The sequence below is a fragment of the Eimeria necatrix genome, genomic scaffold, assembly GCF_000499385.1.
Source record: "Eimeria necatrix Houghton genomic scaffold, Enh_scaff99, whole genome shotgun sequence".
Taxonomy (NCBI): Eukaryota; Apicomplexa; class Conoidasida; order Eucoccidiorida; family Eimeriidae; genus Eimeria; species Eimeria necatrix.
In genome coordinates, this window is record NW_013651809.1 from 83,245 (window position 1) to 95,730 (window position 12,486).

The 12,486-nt window shown below is 48.6% G+C and overlaps 2 protein-coding genes across 2 annotated transcripts; both read right to left on the minus strand.

Annotated features, from left to right (window-relative positions):
- Positions 1 to 2,637: 2,637 nt before the first annotated feature.
- On the minus strand, positions 2,638 to 3,218 carry ENH_00085860 (hypothetical protein; the record flags this gene model as incomplete). The annotated part of the gene is made up of 2 exons (XM_013577974.1): positions 2,638 to 2,643; positions 2,877 to 3,218. 2 exons carry the CDS (start codon positions 3,216 to 3,218, stop codon positions 2,638 to 2,640), a joined length of 348 nt encoding a protein of 115 aa, XP_013433428.1.
- A 3,481-nt stretch (positions 3,219 to 6,699) lies between these two features.
- On the minus strand, positions 6,700 to 10,984 carry ENH_00085870 (hypothetical protein, conserved; the record flags this gene model as incomplete). Its single annotated transcript, XM_013577975.1, has 6 exons — positions 6,700 to 6,747; positions 8,070 to 8,320; positions 8,956 to 9,176; positions 9,384 to 9,552; positions 9,790 to 9,936; positions 10,327 to 10,984. 6 exons carry the CDS (start codon positions 10,982 to 10,984, stop codon positions 6,700 to 6,702), a joined length of 1,494 nt encoding a protein of 497 aa, XP_013433429.1.
- Between the last annotated feature and the right edge of the window lie 1,502 nt (positions 10,985 to 12,486).

A 12,486-nucleotide genomic window follows, 5' to 3' on the forward strand; every position in this document is an offset into this window, starting at 1 on the left:
TTGATATTTCGCCTCTGCTGCTTATTCTTGCCTTCACTCTTCAGGTGTACATACACCCCACGCCATAGTGCATTTAATTCGACTTTCGTGCAGTGTACATACACTCCACGCAACAGCGCATTTAATTCAAGTTTAGTGCGGTGTACATACACCCCACTCAATAGAGTATTTAATTCAAGTTTAGTGCAGTGTACATACACCCCAGAGAATTAATTCGGTGTAACTGCGGTGTACGTACACCTGAAGATGAGGCGGATTTGATTGAGGATTTAAATGAGGTGTACATACACCTCGCGCAAATGCGTTTCATGTTTGGACATTTTGAGTTTAAAATTAAATTTATTTCATTTTATCTTTTGTGGAGTTATTTTTAAAATCGAATATTTGCCATTTTACATTGAATTGACTCATTTAAATTTAATAAATTGATTTTATTTTTTATTTATTTTTATTCATTTTCCACCAATTTTATTGACTTTTACCAAATGACTCATTTTATATATTTGAATTTATTTTCTGCTACTTTTTTATTTAACTTCAAATTAAATTAATCCACTCAAGATCAAATTAATTCATCTATTTTGAATTAAATTGATTTACTTTTAACTAAATTAATTCATTTATTTTGAATTAAATTGATTTATTTTTAATTAAATTAATTTTATTTATTTCCATAAAACCACAAAATGCAAAACACAAAAGTTTACTTCCTTCTGCATGCTCAAAGGGCAGCGCCTCTTCTTCCTTTTCAACTCTTTGCTCCAAACCCTAAACCCTAAACCCTAAACCCTAAACCCTAAGTCATTTAGGGTTAAGGGAGTTGTCTATGCACCACAAAAATGTTGCCTATTTGTTATATTAACCTGCGTCTTCACATCTGCCATTCATGCCCAGAAACCCTAAACCCTAAACCCTAAACCCTAAACCCTAAACCCTAAATTTTAGACTGTAAACCCTAGGTTTGCTGCGTGGCCGGGAGGAAGCAAACCCTTGGCCTGTGGGGGGAGCAGCAGCAGTACCCCTAGTGCCTTTAGGGTTTAGGGTTTAGGGTTTAGGGTTTAGCTGCAGCGATAAAAGCATTAAGAGCGGAATGTTAAAGGCCCCCTCTGCCCGCCGCTAGGGTGTACGTACACCCCAGCCTTCCTTGTCCCCGCGAGCTAGCTAGCCATCAGCTAGCTAGCCACTAGCTAGCCACAGTCGCAGCTAGCTAGCTAAAAGCTAGCCAGCCAGTAGCTAGCTAGCCACCAGGTAGCTAGCTACTGGCTAGCCCCGTTTACTGCTAGCTAGCTAAGCACAGCGAGCTAGCTGCTGGCTAGCTGCTGGCTAGCTGCTGGCTAGCTGTCAGCTAGCTGTCAGCTAGCTGCTGGCTGGCTGCTGGCTAGCTGCCAGCTTGCTGCTGGCTAGCTCCCGTCCCGCTGCTGGCCTGCTGCTCGTTAGCTGGCTGCCAGCTAGCCCCTAGCTAGCTGCTGGCTAGCTAGCTGCTGGCCAGCTAGATGGCAGCTAGCTAGCTCTGGCTAGCTAGCTGCTGGCCAGCTACCTGGCGGCTAGCCAGCTTGTGGCTAGCTAGCTGTGGCTAGCTAGCCATGGCTAGCTAGCTGCGGCTAGCTAGCTGCTGGCTAGCTGTGGCTAGCTAGCTGCTGGCTAGCTGTGGTTAGCTAGCTGCTGGCTAGCTGCGGCTAGCTAGCTGCTGGCTAGCTGTGGCTAGCTAGCTGTGGCTAGCTAGCTGTGGCTAGCTAGCTGTGGCTAGCTCAGCGGAGCAAGTCGTACGAGAATCCCGGGACCTTGAAGGCAATGAGCAGCAGCAGCAGCAAATGGAAAAGGCCGGGACAAAGACACAAAAAGGCCAGCAGCAAATAATGAAAAGAAACAAAAAGTCCTTCGGAGACAAAAGCTGCCACTCCGCTGCACAAGAAACTCAAGCCAGCCACTGTCAAGGTCACCGCCTGCATGCAGCAGCAGCAGCAGCAGCAGCAGCAGCAAACTGCAGCAGCAGCAGCAGCAGCAAGTGGATGCAGCAGCAGCAGCAGCAAGTAAGTGCAGCAGCAGCAGCAAGTTGGTGCAGTTGCAGCAGCAAGTAGATGCAGCAGCTGCAGCAGCAGCAAGTAGATGCAGCAGCAGCAGCAAGTAGATGCGGCTGCTGCTGCAGCAAATTGCTGCAGCAGCAGCTGCAAATAGCTGCAGCAGCAAACTGCTGCTGGCTTTCTTAGCACTCTGTTTAACCCTTCACTGTGCATGCACTTTCAGGGCTTCCCGTAAGCAGAGCAGTCTAAACCCTAAACCCTAAACCCTAAACCCTAAACCCTAAACCCTAAACCCTTAGCCCTAGACCCCAATCCCTGAACCCTGCACCACTGTATTCTGTCACAGTAACCGAGCAGCAGCAGCAGCAGCTGCTGCTGCTGCTGCAGCAGCAGCAGCAGGGGCAAACATACAAAATAAATGCAGCAGAAGAAAAATTAATTCAAAATGGCATTTTATTTATTTATTTATTTAAAAGGAATTGTTAAAAGATGCACCTTTTAATTAAATAAATTTATTGTAATATAAATAAAATTAAAAAAAATAAAATGAAAAAAAGAACCCCAAAAGGACGTGAGGTGTACGTACACCGCAAGACACCAGAGAAGAAAAGCCTTTTCAAATCTGTGATGAAATTTAAAACATTTTTTTTATTTTCTTTTTAAATAAATAATTGAAATTAAATCAGATTTAATTGTTTTTAAAGGACTGCGCGGATCCGCTTCGCAGCAGCAGCAACAGCAGGAAGAAAAGGAGACACCGCAGCAGCAGCAGCAGCAGCTGCTGCAGCAGCAGCAGCAACTGCAGCAGCAGCAGCAGCGACAGCTACAGCAGCAGAAGCAGCAGCAGAAGCTCACCAGCAGCAAAGGATACAGCGGCAGCTGCTCCTGCTGCAGCGGCGGCGGCTGCTGCAGCAGCAGCCGCTCGAAGCTGCTGCAGGGCCTTATGTCATCATCTCCATCTGCTCCGAGGTCTGCTGCTGCTGCTGCTGCTGCTGCTGCTTCCGATTCTTCTCCTTCTAAGCTCCCCGTGGCCTCTTTATCCCCAGCAAACTCGCTCTCGCTGCTGCTGCTGCTGCCGCTGCTGCTGCTGCTGCTGCTGCTGCTGCTGCTGCTGCTGTGCCGCGACGCCTCCGCACGCTCACGGGCTGGCCTGCTGCCAGCGCGACGGCGCAGCGACCCTTTCTCCTGCAGCGGCATCCTCAGCAGCAGCAGCAGCAGCAGCAGCAGCAGCAGCAGCAGCAGCAGCAGCAGCTGCAGCCGACTTTGGGGGGCAGTAGGGGGGTGAGATGGAAGAGTCCGGGTCAGTTTGGCAGCAGCAGGTGTCTTGTTGCTGCAGCAGCTGCAGCAGGTGCAGCGGCTGCTGCGGCTGCCGCCGAAGCCAACAGCAGCAGCAGCTGCTGCAGCAGCAGAGTCTCGCAGCAGCAGCAGCAGCAGCAAGGCCCTGGCGGGAGAACTGCAAAGTGTTAAGACAAGCCAGATATCCAAAAGCTTTTAATTGGACTTTTAAATTAATTTAATTTTGAATTTGAAGAAAAAGAATTTACTTTCTGTCCGATCCGCCACTGGACCAGGTGTACATACACCCCGTGCATGCAGCGCGGAGCGCCTGCAGCCGCCGCCGGCGACTTCGAATTTGAACTGCAGCAGCAAAAAAGAAATAAATTAATTATTTTATTTATTAAAAAGAAATAAATAAATAAATAAATAAATAATTTATATATTCAAAAAAGAATTCAAAAAAAAAGACAAGTCCGGCGGTGTGTCCGAGTGGTTAAGGAGGTAGACTAGAAATCTACTGGGCTCTGCCCGCGCAGGTTCGAATCCTGCCGCCGTCGTTTTATTTCATTTCTTTTTTATTTTCTTTTATTTCTTTTTTATTTTCTTTTTTTTCTTTTTTATTTCTTTTTTTTCTTTTTTATTTTCCATTTTTATTTCTTTTCATCTTTTGAACTTCCAATTTACTTCTTTTGCATGCAAAGCCCCTCTTTGAAGCCGCGCAGCAGCTGTGGGGCCCGCAGCAGCTGCTGCGGCGCTGCCGACAGCCTGCCTGCAGCAGCAGCAGCAGCAGCAGCAGCAGCAGCAGCAGCAGCAGCAGCTGCAGCAGCGTGTAGTAGGGCTGATTTAGCGGTTTGAAAAGGTGGGAATTGACTTTGTTGGGGTTTATTTGTAAGTAATGAAGTGAATACTTCAAAAACCCTTTTTTAGGGTTTGGTTTTGTAAGTAGTGAAGTAAATAATTCAAAAACCCTTTTTTAGGGTTTTCGACGGCGGCAGGATTCGAACCTGCGCGGGCAGAGCCCAGTAGATTTCTAGTCTACCTCCTTAACCACTCGGACACACCGCCACAAGAGTTTTTATTTTTTATTTTTTAAATTCTTTTTTATTTTGAATTAAAAGAAATATAATTGTTTAATTCTTTTTATTTGGAATTAAAAAGAAATAGTTCGAATTCAAAACACTTTTAGTTGGTTTCCAGCTTTTTCGCGAGGAGTTCACGAGAAAATCGATGGGTTTAGGGTTTAGGGTTTAGGGTTTAGGGTTTAGGGTTTAGGGTTTGGGGTTTAGCGACTTGTAGTTTGCTTCCAGTTTTTACAGGAGATACGAATGAGGTCGCTACCGGGTCTCAGTAGGGTTTAGGGTTTAGGGTTTAGGGTTTAGGTCTTGGGGCTTAGGGTTTAGGGTTTGGTTTAGGGTTTGGGGTTTAGGGTTTAAGGGATGGATCATTTGTTGGGGCAACCACGATTTAGGGTTTAAGCTCTGAGCATGAGGTGTCTGCTGTGGCTGGTTTTTTAGGGTTTAGGGTTTAGGGTTTAGGGTTTAGGGTTCTTCCTGGCTTGTTTTTTAGTGGAAGTAAAGAAGAAACGTATGTACACCCGAAAACACTAAGCTCCTTTTTTGCTGCTCTTAAAATTTCATTGTGCTGCTGCAGCAGCAGCAGCAGCAGCAGCAAGCAGCTGCAATAGTTGGTGCTGCAGCAGCAGCAGCAGCTGTTGCTGCTGCCGCTGCGGCTGTTGCTGTGGCTGCAGCTGCTGCTGTGGCTGCAGCTGTAGCTGCTGCAGCTGCAGCGTCAGCTGCAGCCGCCGCCAGCTGCAGCTCATCCTGCTGGCTGCTGCTGCTGCTGCCGGTGCTGCTGCTGCTGCTGCTTCTGCTGCTGCTGCTGCTGTTGCTTCTGCTGCTGCTGCTGCTGCTGTTGCTTCTGCTGCTGCTGCTGCTGCTGCTGCTGCTTTTGCAGGGTTTAGCTGTGCATTTCTCTTTCATTTTTTAAAATCTTTTTCCAAAAACGACGGCGGCAGGATTCGAACCTGCGGCTTTCCTTCAGTTTACTTAATCTCTCGCTGCAGCAGCAGCAGCAGCTGCTGCTGCTGCTGCTGCAGCAGCAGCAAAATGACTTCAAAATGAATTCTTTTAATTCTTTTTCCAAAAGCGACGGCGGCAGGATTCGAACCTGCGCGGGCAGAGCCCAGTAGATTTCTAGTCTACCTCCTTAACCACTCGGACACACCGCCAGGCCCAAGCGAGGGTTTAGGGTTTAGGGTTTAGGGTTTAGGGTTTAGGGTTTGGGAGTTGCGGCGCTCTGAAGCTGAAACAAGTTGTTTATTTATTTATTTTTTTAATTTGTTTCTTTTTTGATTTTACTTCGCAATTAAATGCTGCTAATTGGGCTGCAGGTGCTTGTTGAGTTTTGTTCAGGTGTATGTACACCGCGTCATTGCAGCGGGAAGACCAACCACTTAAACCCTAAACCCTAAACCCTAAACCCTAAACCCTAAGCGCTAAACCCTCCACCTGAAGACAACTCGAAAATCGGCGTTCAGAGGCGCTCTCAAGCCCAAACCCCAAACCCCAAGCCCTAAACCCTAAACCCTAAACCCTAAACCCTAAACCCTCGCTTGGGCCTGGCGGTGTGTCCGAGTGGTTAAGGAGGTAGACTAGAAATCTACTGGGCTCTGCCCGCGCAGGTTCGAATCCTGCCGCCGTCGCTTTTGGAGAAAGAATTAAAAGATTTCATTTTGAAGTCATTTTGCTGCTGCTGCAGCAGCAGCAGCAGCAGCAGCTGCTGCTGCTGCTGCTGCAGCGAGGGATTAAGTAAACTGAAGAAAAGCCTTTTTAGTCTTTTGTACTTCGTCAATTAAATCCTTTAGAGGAGGAATTCCGCTTTTCCTAGTGTGGCCCTAGGCTGCTCACTGGCTAGGGTTTAGGGTTTAGGGTTTAGGGTTTAGGGTTTAGGGTTTAGGGGTTTATTTTGAGACCAGTTCGCAAGCGGTTTCGGGGTGTGCGGACACCTGCTGACTGCGCTTCCTTGCCTTTTATTCTTTCGTAGCACAAACCCTAAACCCTAAACCCTAAACCCTAAACCCTCAGTAAACCCTCACAGATAAACTGCCACAGTCCAGCACCGGCTGCATGCAGCAGCAGCTCTCTGCAGACCTCAATTTTAAACCCTAAATTAAAAAATAAATATTAGCCTTCGAGCCTAAACCCTAAACCCTAAACCCTAAACCCTCAATCGTCCTTTTTGAGATTTCACTTGAAACGCCGGACCCAATGCAAGCTTGGGTCTAAACCCTAAACCCTAGGCCTCGTAAACCCTAAAAGCTGAACTGTGTAAACCCTAAACCCTTAACCCTGTAAACCCTAAACCCTACACCCTTCAAACCCCAAATCCTAAACTCTACACTCTAAAGCCTAAATCCTAAACCCGAAACCCTAGAGTCTTCTAAGGCGCCCTGTGAAAACCCTAAACCCTAAACCCTAAACCCTAAACCCTAAACCTTTACCGTAAGCCAACAGCGTGCAAAGTGTCGAGTATGGCACGAGATCCTACGTCAAACCCTAAACTCCAAACCCTAAACCCCAAACCCCAAACCCTAAACCCTAAACCCTAAACCCTAAACCCTAAACCCTCGTTTCAAGCGGGCCTGGCGGTGTGTCCGAGTGGTTAAGGAGGTAGACTAGAAATCTACTGGGCTCTGCCCGCGCAGGTTCGAATCCTGCCGCCGTCGCTTTTGACTTTTTGAATTTAATTTTAATTATTTAAATTAAATAAATTTAAATTTAAAATAAATTTAAATTTAAAATAATTAAAAATTAAATTAATTTCAATTAAATCTTAATTGCTCTTTTAAATCAATTGCGCTGTTGGAATTTGCTGAGAGGCTGCTTTCTGCAGTGTGCCCACGCACCCGCTACTTGCTTCCAAACCCTAAACCCTAAACCCTAAACCCTAAACCCTAAACCCTAACGGACAAAGGGGGATGCCTAGCAGTCACTCTCTGCTTTCCTGTAAGGGACGGACGCGATATTGGGGTTTAGGGTTTTTCACTCTAGGGTTTAGGGTTTTCAAAACTAAACCCTAAACCCTAAACCCTCTAACCACGTGGCCTGAGCTCAAAACTCCTGAATAGCCCGAAGGTGTGAGTCCTAGGGTTTGAAGCACACTGCTGCACAAATTAGGGTTTAGGGTTTAGGGTTTAGGGTTTGGGGTTTGCTTCTAAGAACGCAAGAAAAAAGCATCAAGAAACGAAGTGATTAGGGTTTAAGATTCGAAGTTCAGCCGCAGAAGCGCAGCAGCAGAAAGCTAAACCCTAAACCCTAAACCCTAAACCCTAAACCCTAAACCCTGAATTTGGAGCAACATAAGGGTTCCGGGTTACCAGCCGCAGGCGTGGAGAGGGCCCACGAAGGGTTTAGGGTTTCTCGAGGGTTTAGGGTTTTGCAAGGGTTTAGGGTTTCTTCGAACCCACGAGCATCCGCAACAGAAAAAAAGGGTTTAGGGTTTACCTTGGCGGCACCTGGCGCTCGCCGGTGCGGGTCCCCGGGCCCACGGCCTAAACCTAGGGTTTAGGGTTTAGGGTTTAGGGTTTAGGGTTTAGGGTTTGTGGGTAAGAACGCGTCGGCGAGTTGCGTACTGGAGAAAGCTGCTGGAGAGGAATGGCCCTTGGCGATTCGTTTGCTGCCCCTTCGGCCTCGAGGGCCTACGGCCTAGGGCCTAGGGCCTAGGGTTTAGGGTTTAGGGTTTAGGGTTTAGGGTTTAGGGGGAAATGAGGACGCGTTTGGAGTCGCTGGCCCAGGAGTTGATGAGGCGCAGCAAATTGCGCAGACTCGGAACTGCTGCTTTGAATTCTTTTTCGCCCAAGTCCTCAAGTGCTGCAGCAGCTTCTTTGAAAGCTTCTCGGGCTTGCTGCAGCGCCTGCTGCTGCTGCTGCTGCTGCTGCTGCTGCTGCCCCGTTTGCTGCTGCAGCAAACTGCTGTAGCTTGCTGCTGCTTCCAGCCGCAGCGCGTGGTACACCGGCAAACGCTCTGCCAACAGCAAACAACAATAAATAAACAAATAAATAAATAAATAAATAAATAAATAAATAAATAAATAAATAAATAAATAAATAAAATAAAAAAATAAATATTTATTTATTTATTTATTTGTTTATTTATTTTAATTAGGGAATATGGGCTCGGGGCCGGGGCAGCTGAGAGCGACGTGCAACTGGCGGCGAAGATGCCCCGGCTAGCTAGCTAGCTAGCTAGCTAGCTAGCTAGCTAAGTAGCTAGCTAGCTAAAAACCTGTTTAGCTAGCTAGCTAGCTAAATAGATAGCTAGCTTAAAAGCTGGTTGGCTAGCTAGCCAGCTTAATATCTGTTTAGCCAGGTCCTGGGCTATATAGCTAGCTGTGTTGGGATCCAGCTAGCTGCGTAGGCACAAAGGTAAACTTGCTGCCAACTGCTCAGCTAGCAAGCTAGCTAGCTAGCCAGCTAGCTAGCCAGCTAGCCAGCTAGCTAGCCAGCCAGACAGCCAGCTAGCTACCCAGCCAGGCTCTAGCTAGCTAGCTAGCTACCTAGCGAGGCAGCCCGCTGCTAGCTAGCTAGCTGGTTAGCTAGCTAGCTGGTTAGCTAGCTCGCTGGCTAGCTAGCTAGCTGGCTAGCTAGGGAGGGGCTCACGCTTGGCTAGCTGGAAGGCGGCGAGGAGGTGCTGGCTAGCTAGCTGTTCGCACTGGTAGGCGGGGACTCCGTGGGCGAAGCTAGCCAAAGTCCTGAAAGTGCTGCCAGCTAGCCATTCATAGAAACAGCTAGCTAGCTGCAGCGCAGCACAAGTGCTGCTGCGGGGGCCCGCACACACCCAGCGGCGACTCCGGCGCAGCAAACCCTCGCGCACCTCCAGCCTGCACGGAAACCCTAAACCCTAAACCCTAAACCCTAAACCCTAAACCCCAAACCCTTAACCCTTAGCCCTAAACCCTACACCGTGAACCCTGCATCCTGCGCGCTAAACCGTAAATCCTAAACCCTAAGCTCGAGACCCTGGGCCCTGGATCCTACACCCTAAACCCTAAACCCTAAACCCTAAACCCTAAACCCTAAACCCTGACTTTTGGAGTTCGATCTCGCGGCGCATGGCTTTTTTCAAAGGCGTTTGTTTGCCGCTCATTGTCTCCTCCAACATTTCATTTAATCTTTTAAATTGAAAAGCAAAAGAAGACAAAACAGACTCGAAAGACCGCCGCAAAGAAGGCCACTCGTACTCCGTCAGGTCCCGCCCTGCAGCAGCAGCAGCAGCAGCAGCAGCAGCAGCAGCAGCAGCAGCAGCAGCGGGGGCAAAGTAGTCTCATGAGCAGCAAGCCAGAAGCAGCAGCACAGCAGCAGCAGCAGCAGCGGCAGCACAGCAGCGCCGTGAGCACAAGCAACACACCAGAAGCACCAGCAGCAGCAGCAGCAGCAGCAGCAGCAGCAGCAGCAGCAGCAGCAGCAGCAGCAGCAGCAGCAGCAGAGCCTTACCCTGCAGCAGCTGGCTCATCATAATTGTTTCGTTATACTTTTCATCTTCTTTGCGGCGGAGACAAGCAGCAGCAACAGCAGCCATGAAGAAGCAGTCGAGTTCTATGGAGGGACAAAGAGGGGCTTCCAAAGACTCCCGAATTGTTGCTGCACGCAAACCACAAATTAGGGTTTAGGGTTTAGGGTTTAGGGTTTAGCAGTTAGCGGTTAGGGGCTAGGGTTTAGGGTTAATGCCGGCCTGATGCGCCAGCTCCAAGCGCTGCGCTTCGCACCACAGAGGGGAAACAAGAAGCCAGCGCTAGGGTTTAGGGTTTAGGGTTTAGGGTTTAGGGTTTAGGGTTTGGGGTTTAGGGTTTACAATGATTTCACATGATTTGGTGGAGGCAAACCCTAACTATACCCTAGACCTCCGACCCTCAGCCCTCAGCCCTAAACCCTAGACCCTAAACCCTCAGCCCTAAACCCTAGACCCTAAACCCCTAGCCCCGAACCCTAAACCCTAAACCCTAAACCCTAAACCCTAAACCCTCGACGCACTCATGACGGGGGACTCCGAGACGGAAATCTCGGGCTCTGTTTCCGGCAGATGTCCGAAGACTAAAACCCCACAAGGGTGGCTGTTGAAGAAGTGCGGCGGCTGCTGCTGCTGCTGCTGCTGCGGAGCTGTTTGCTGCTGCTGCTGCTGCTGCTGCTGCGTCTCGTGCTGCTTTGCTGCTGCTTTCTTGTTCAAGTCCAACACAAACTTGTGAATGTTTTTCATTTCCGAAACCCCAAAACCCTCAAACCCTAAACCATCATCGGCGCGGCCTTTGCCCCCCACCCTCACTGTGCTGCGGCGCTGCTGCTGCTTCCCTGCTGCTGCTGCTGCTGCTGCTGCTGCTGCTGCTGCTGTTGAAGACTTTGAAACGGAATCGCTGCTGCCTTGTGGCCAAGACAAATAGGGTACAGTTTCACTGGGGGGCCCCCCGGGGGCCCCCTGGGATAAGAGGGTTTGGGGGCGCAGGGTTTTCTGCAGCTGCTGCTGCACGAGCTGCTGCTGCAGCAGCAGCTGCTGCTGCTGCTGCTGCAGCAGCAGCTGCTGCTGCTGCTGCTGCTGCTGAGAAGAGCTGCTGCCCCATTGAGCTATGCTGCCTAACCAACTCAGCCTCTGAGACACCCAGGAGTTCCCCTGAACTCCCTCTGGGGGATCCCCCATTGGTCGAGGGTTTAGGGTTTAGGGTTTAGGGTTTAGGGTTTGGCGGTCCCAGTCGGCAGCCCAGCTTTGATTAAATCGGCGGTTGGAAAAGAAAAAAGAGAAGGAAAGAAGCTTCCGCAGTTGAAGCTGAATTGGAAATCAAGGGTTTAGGGTTCAGGGCCCAGGGTCTAGGGTTTAGGGTTTAGGGTTTAGGGTTTAGGGTTTAGGGTTTCCGTCGAGCGGTCGCAATCGACGCTGCTGCAGCAGCAGCAGATGAATTAGACAGCAAATAGCTTTAAGCATACAAAGAAAAAAGGAAGAAAAGTGTGAAAAGGGCTTTTAAAACAAACCCTAAACCCTAAACCCTAAACCCTAAGCCCTAAACCCTAAACCCTCAACCCTAAACCCTCAGGGGCCCCGAGAGCCGGTGGTCTCGGCGGGGCCTCTGAGCGCTTGCTGCTGTTCTCTTTTTGTTTTTATTTTAAATTGTTTTTATATTTATTTAAATTTAAAAAATAAAAAATAATAATTTAAAAAATAGTCATTTTCGTCTCTGGATGCTGCTGAAACCCTAAACCCTAAACCCTAAACCCTAAACCCTGAGCCGCCTCAGCCAGCTTTGCTCCCGCTGCTGCTTCAGTTAATAAACCCTTAACCCTAAACCCTAAACCCCAAACCCCAAACCCTAAACCCTAAAACTAAACCCCAAACCCTCAACAATTAGCCCTAAACCCCAGTTGCTGGCTCAAAACCCTAAACCCTAGGCCGTAGCTCTAAACCCTAGAACGAAACTCCCGCTTGGGGCCCTAGACCCTAAACCCTAAACTTCAAACCCTAAACCCTTAACTGTAAACCCTAGACCCTAAACCCTAAACCCTAAACCCTAAGTCGCAGGAGTATACGGTCTCAGAAGTTCTGTTGGTTAACCACACACTTGGGCAACGAACGGCCTACCTAAACCCTAAACCCTAAACCCTAAACCCTAAACCCCAAATCCCAAACCCTAAACCCTAAACCCTAAACCCTAGACCCAAGGCTAGTTCTTTGAATGGCAAACTGAATTCAATAAATAGTAAACAATGCAAATGTGACTGAGAAGCAAAGAAAGTCTAAATCAAGAAAAAGAACCAAAAACAAGCAACAGCAAATTGTCCCTTTTGCTGCATTTGCTGCTGCTGCTGCTGCTGCTGCGGCAGCAGCACCTGCTGCTGCAGCAGCAGCACCTGCTGCTGCAGCAGCAGCAGCAACAGCTCAGTGAGGCTCCCCGACTGCGGCTGCAGTGCTGCAGTTTCAGGTGTACGTACACCGGAGGCCCTCAAGCAGGCAGTTGCTTCCGCTAGGGTTTAGGGTTTCCGCCGAGTGAGGGTTTAGGGTTTAGGGTTTAGGGTTTAGGGTTTAGCAGCCGCAGCACTGTTGACTCGCATTTAATTCGGACTTATTGTTTCTACAAGCAAAGAACAAACCAGTAAAAATAATAAATGAAAAGATGAAATAAATAAAAATAAATGCAAATGAATACAAAC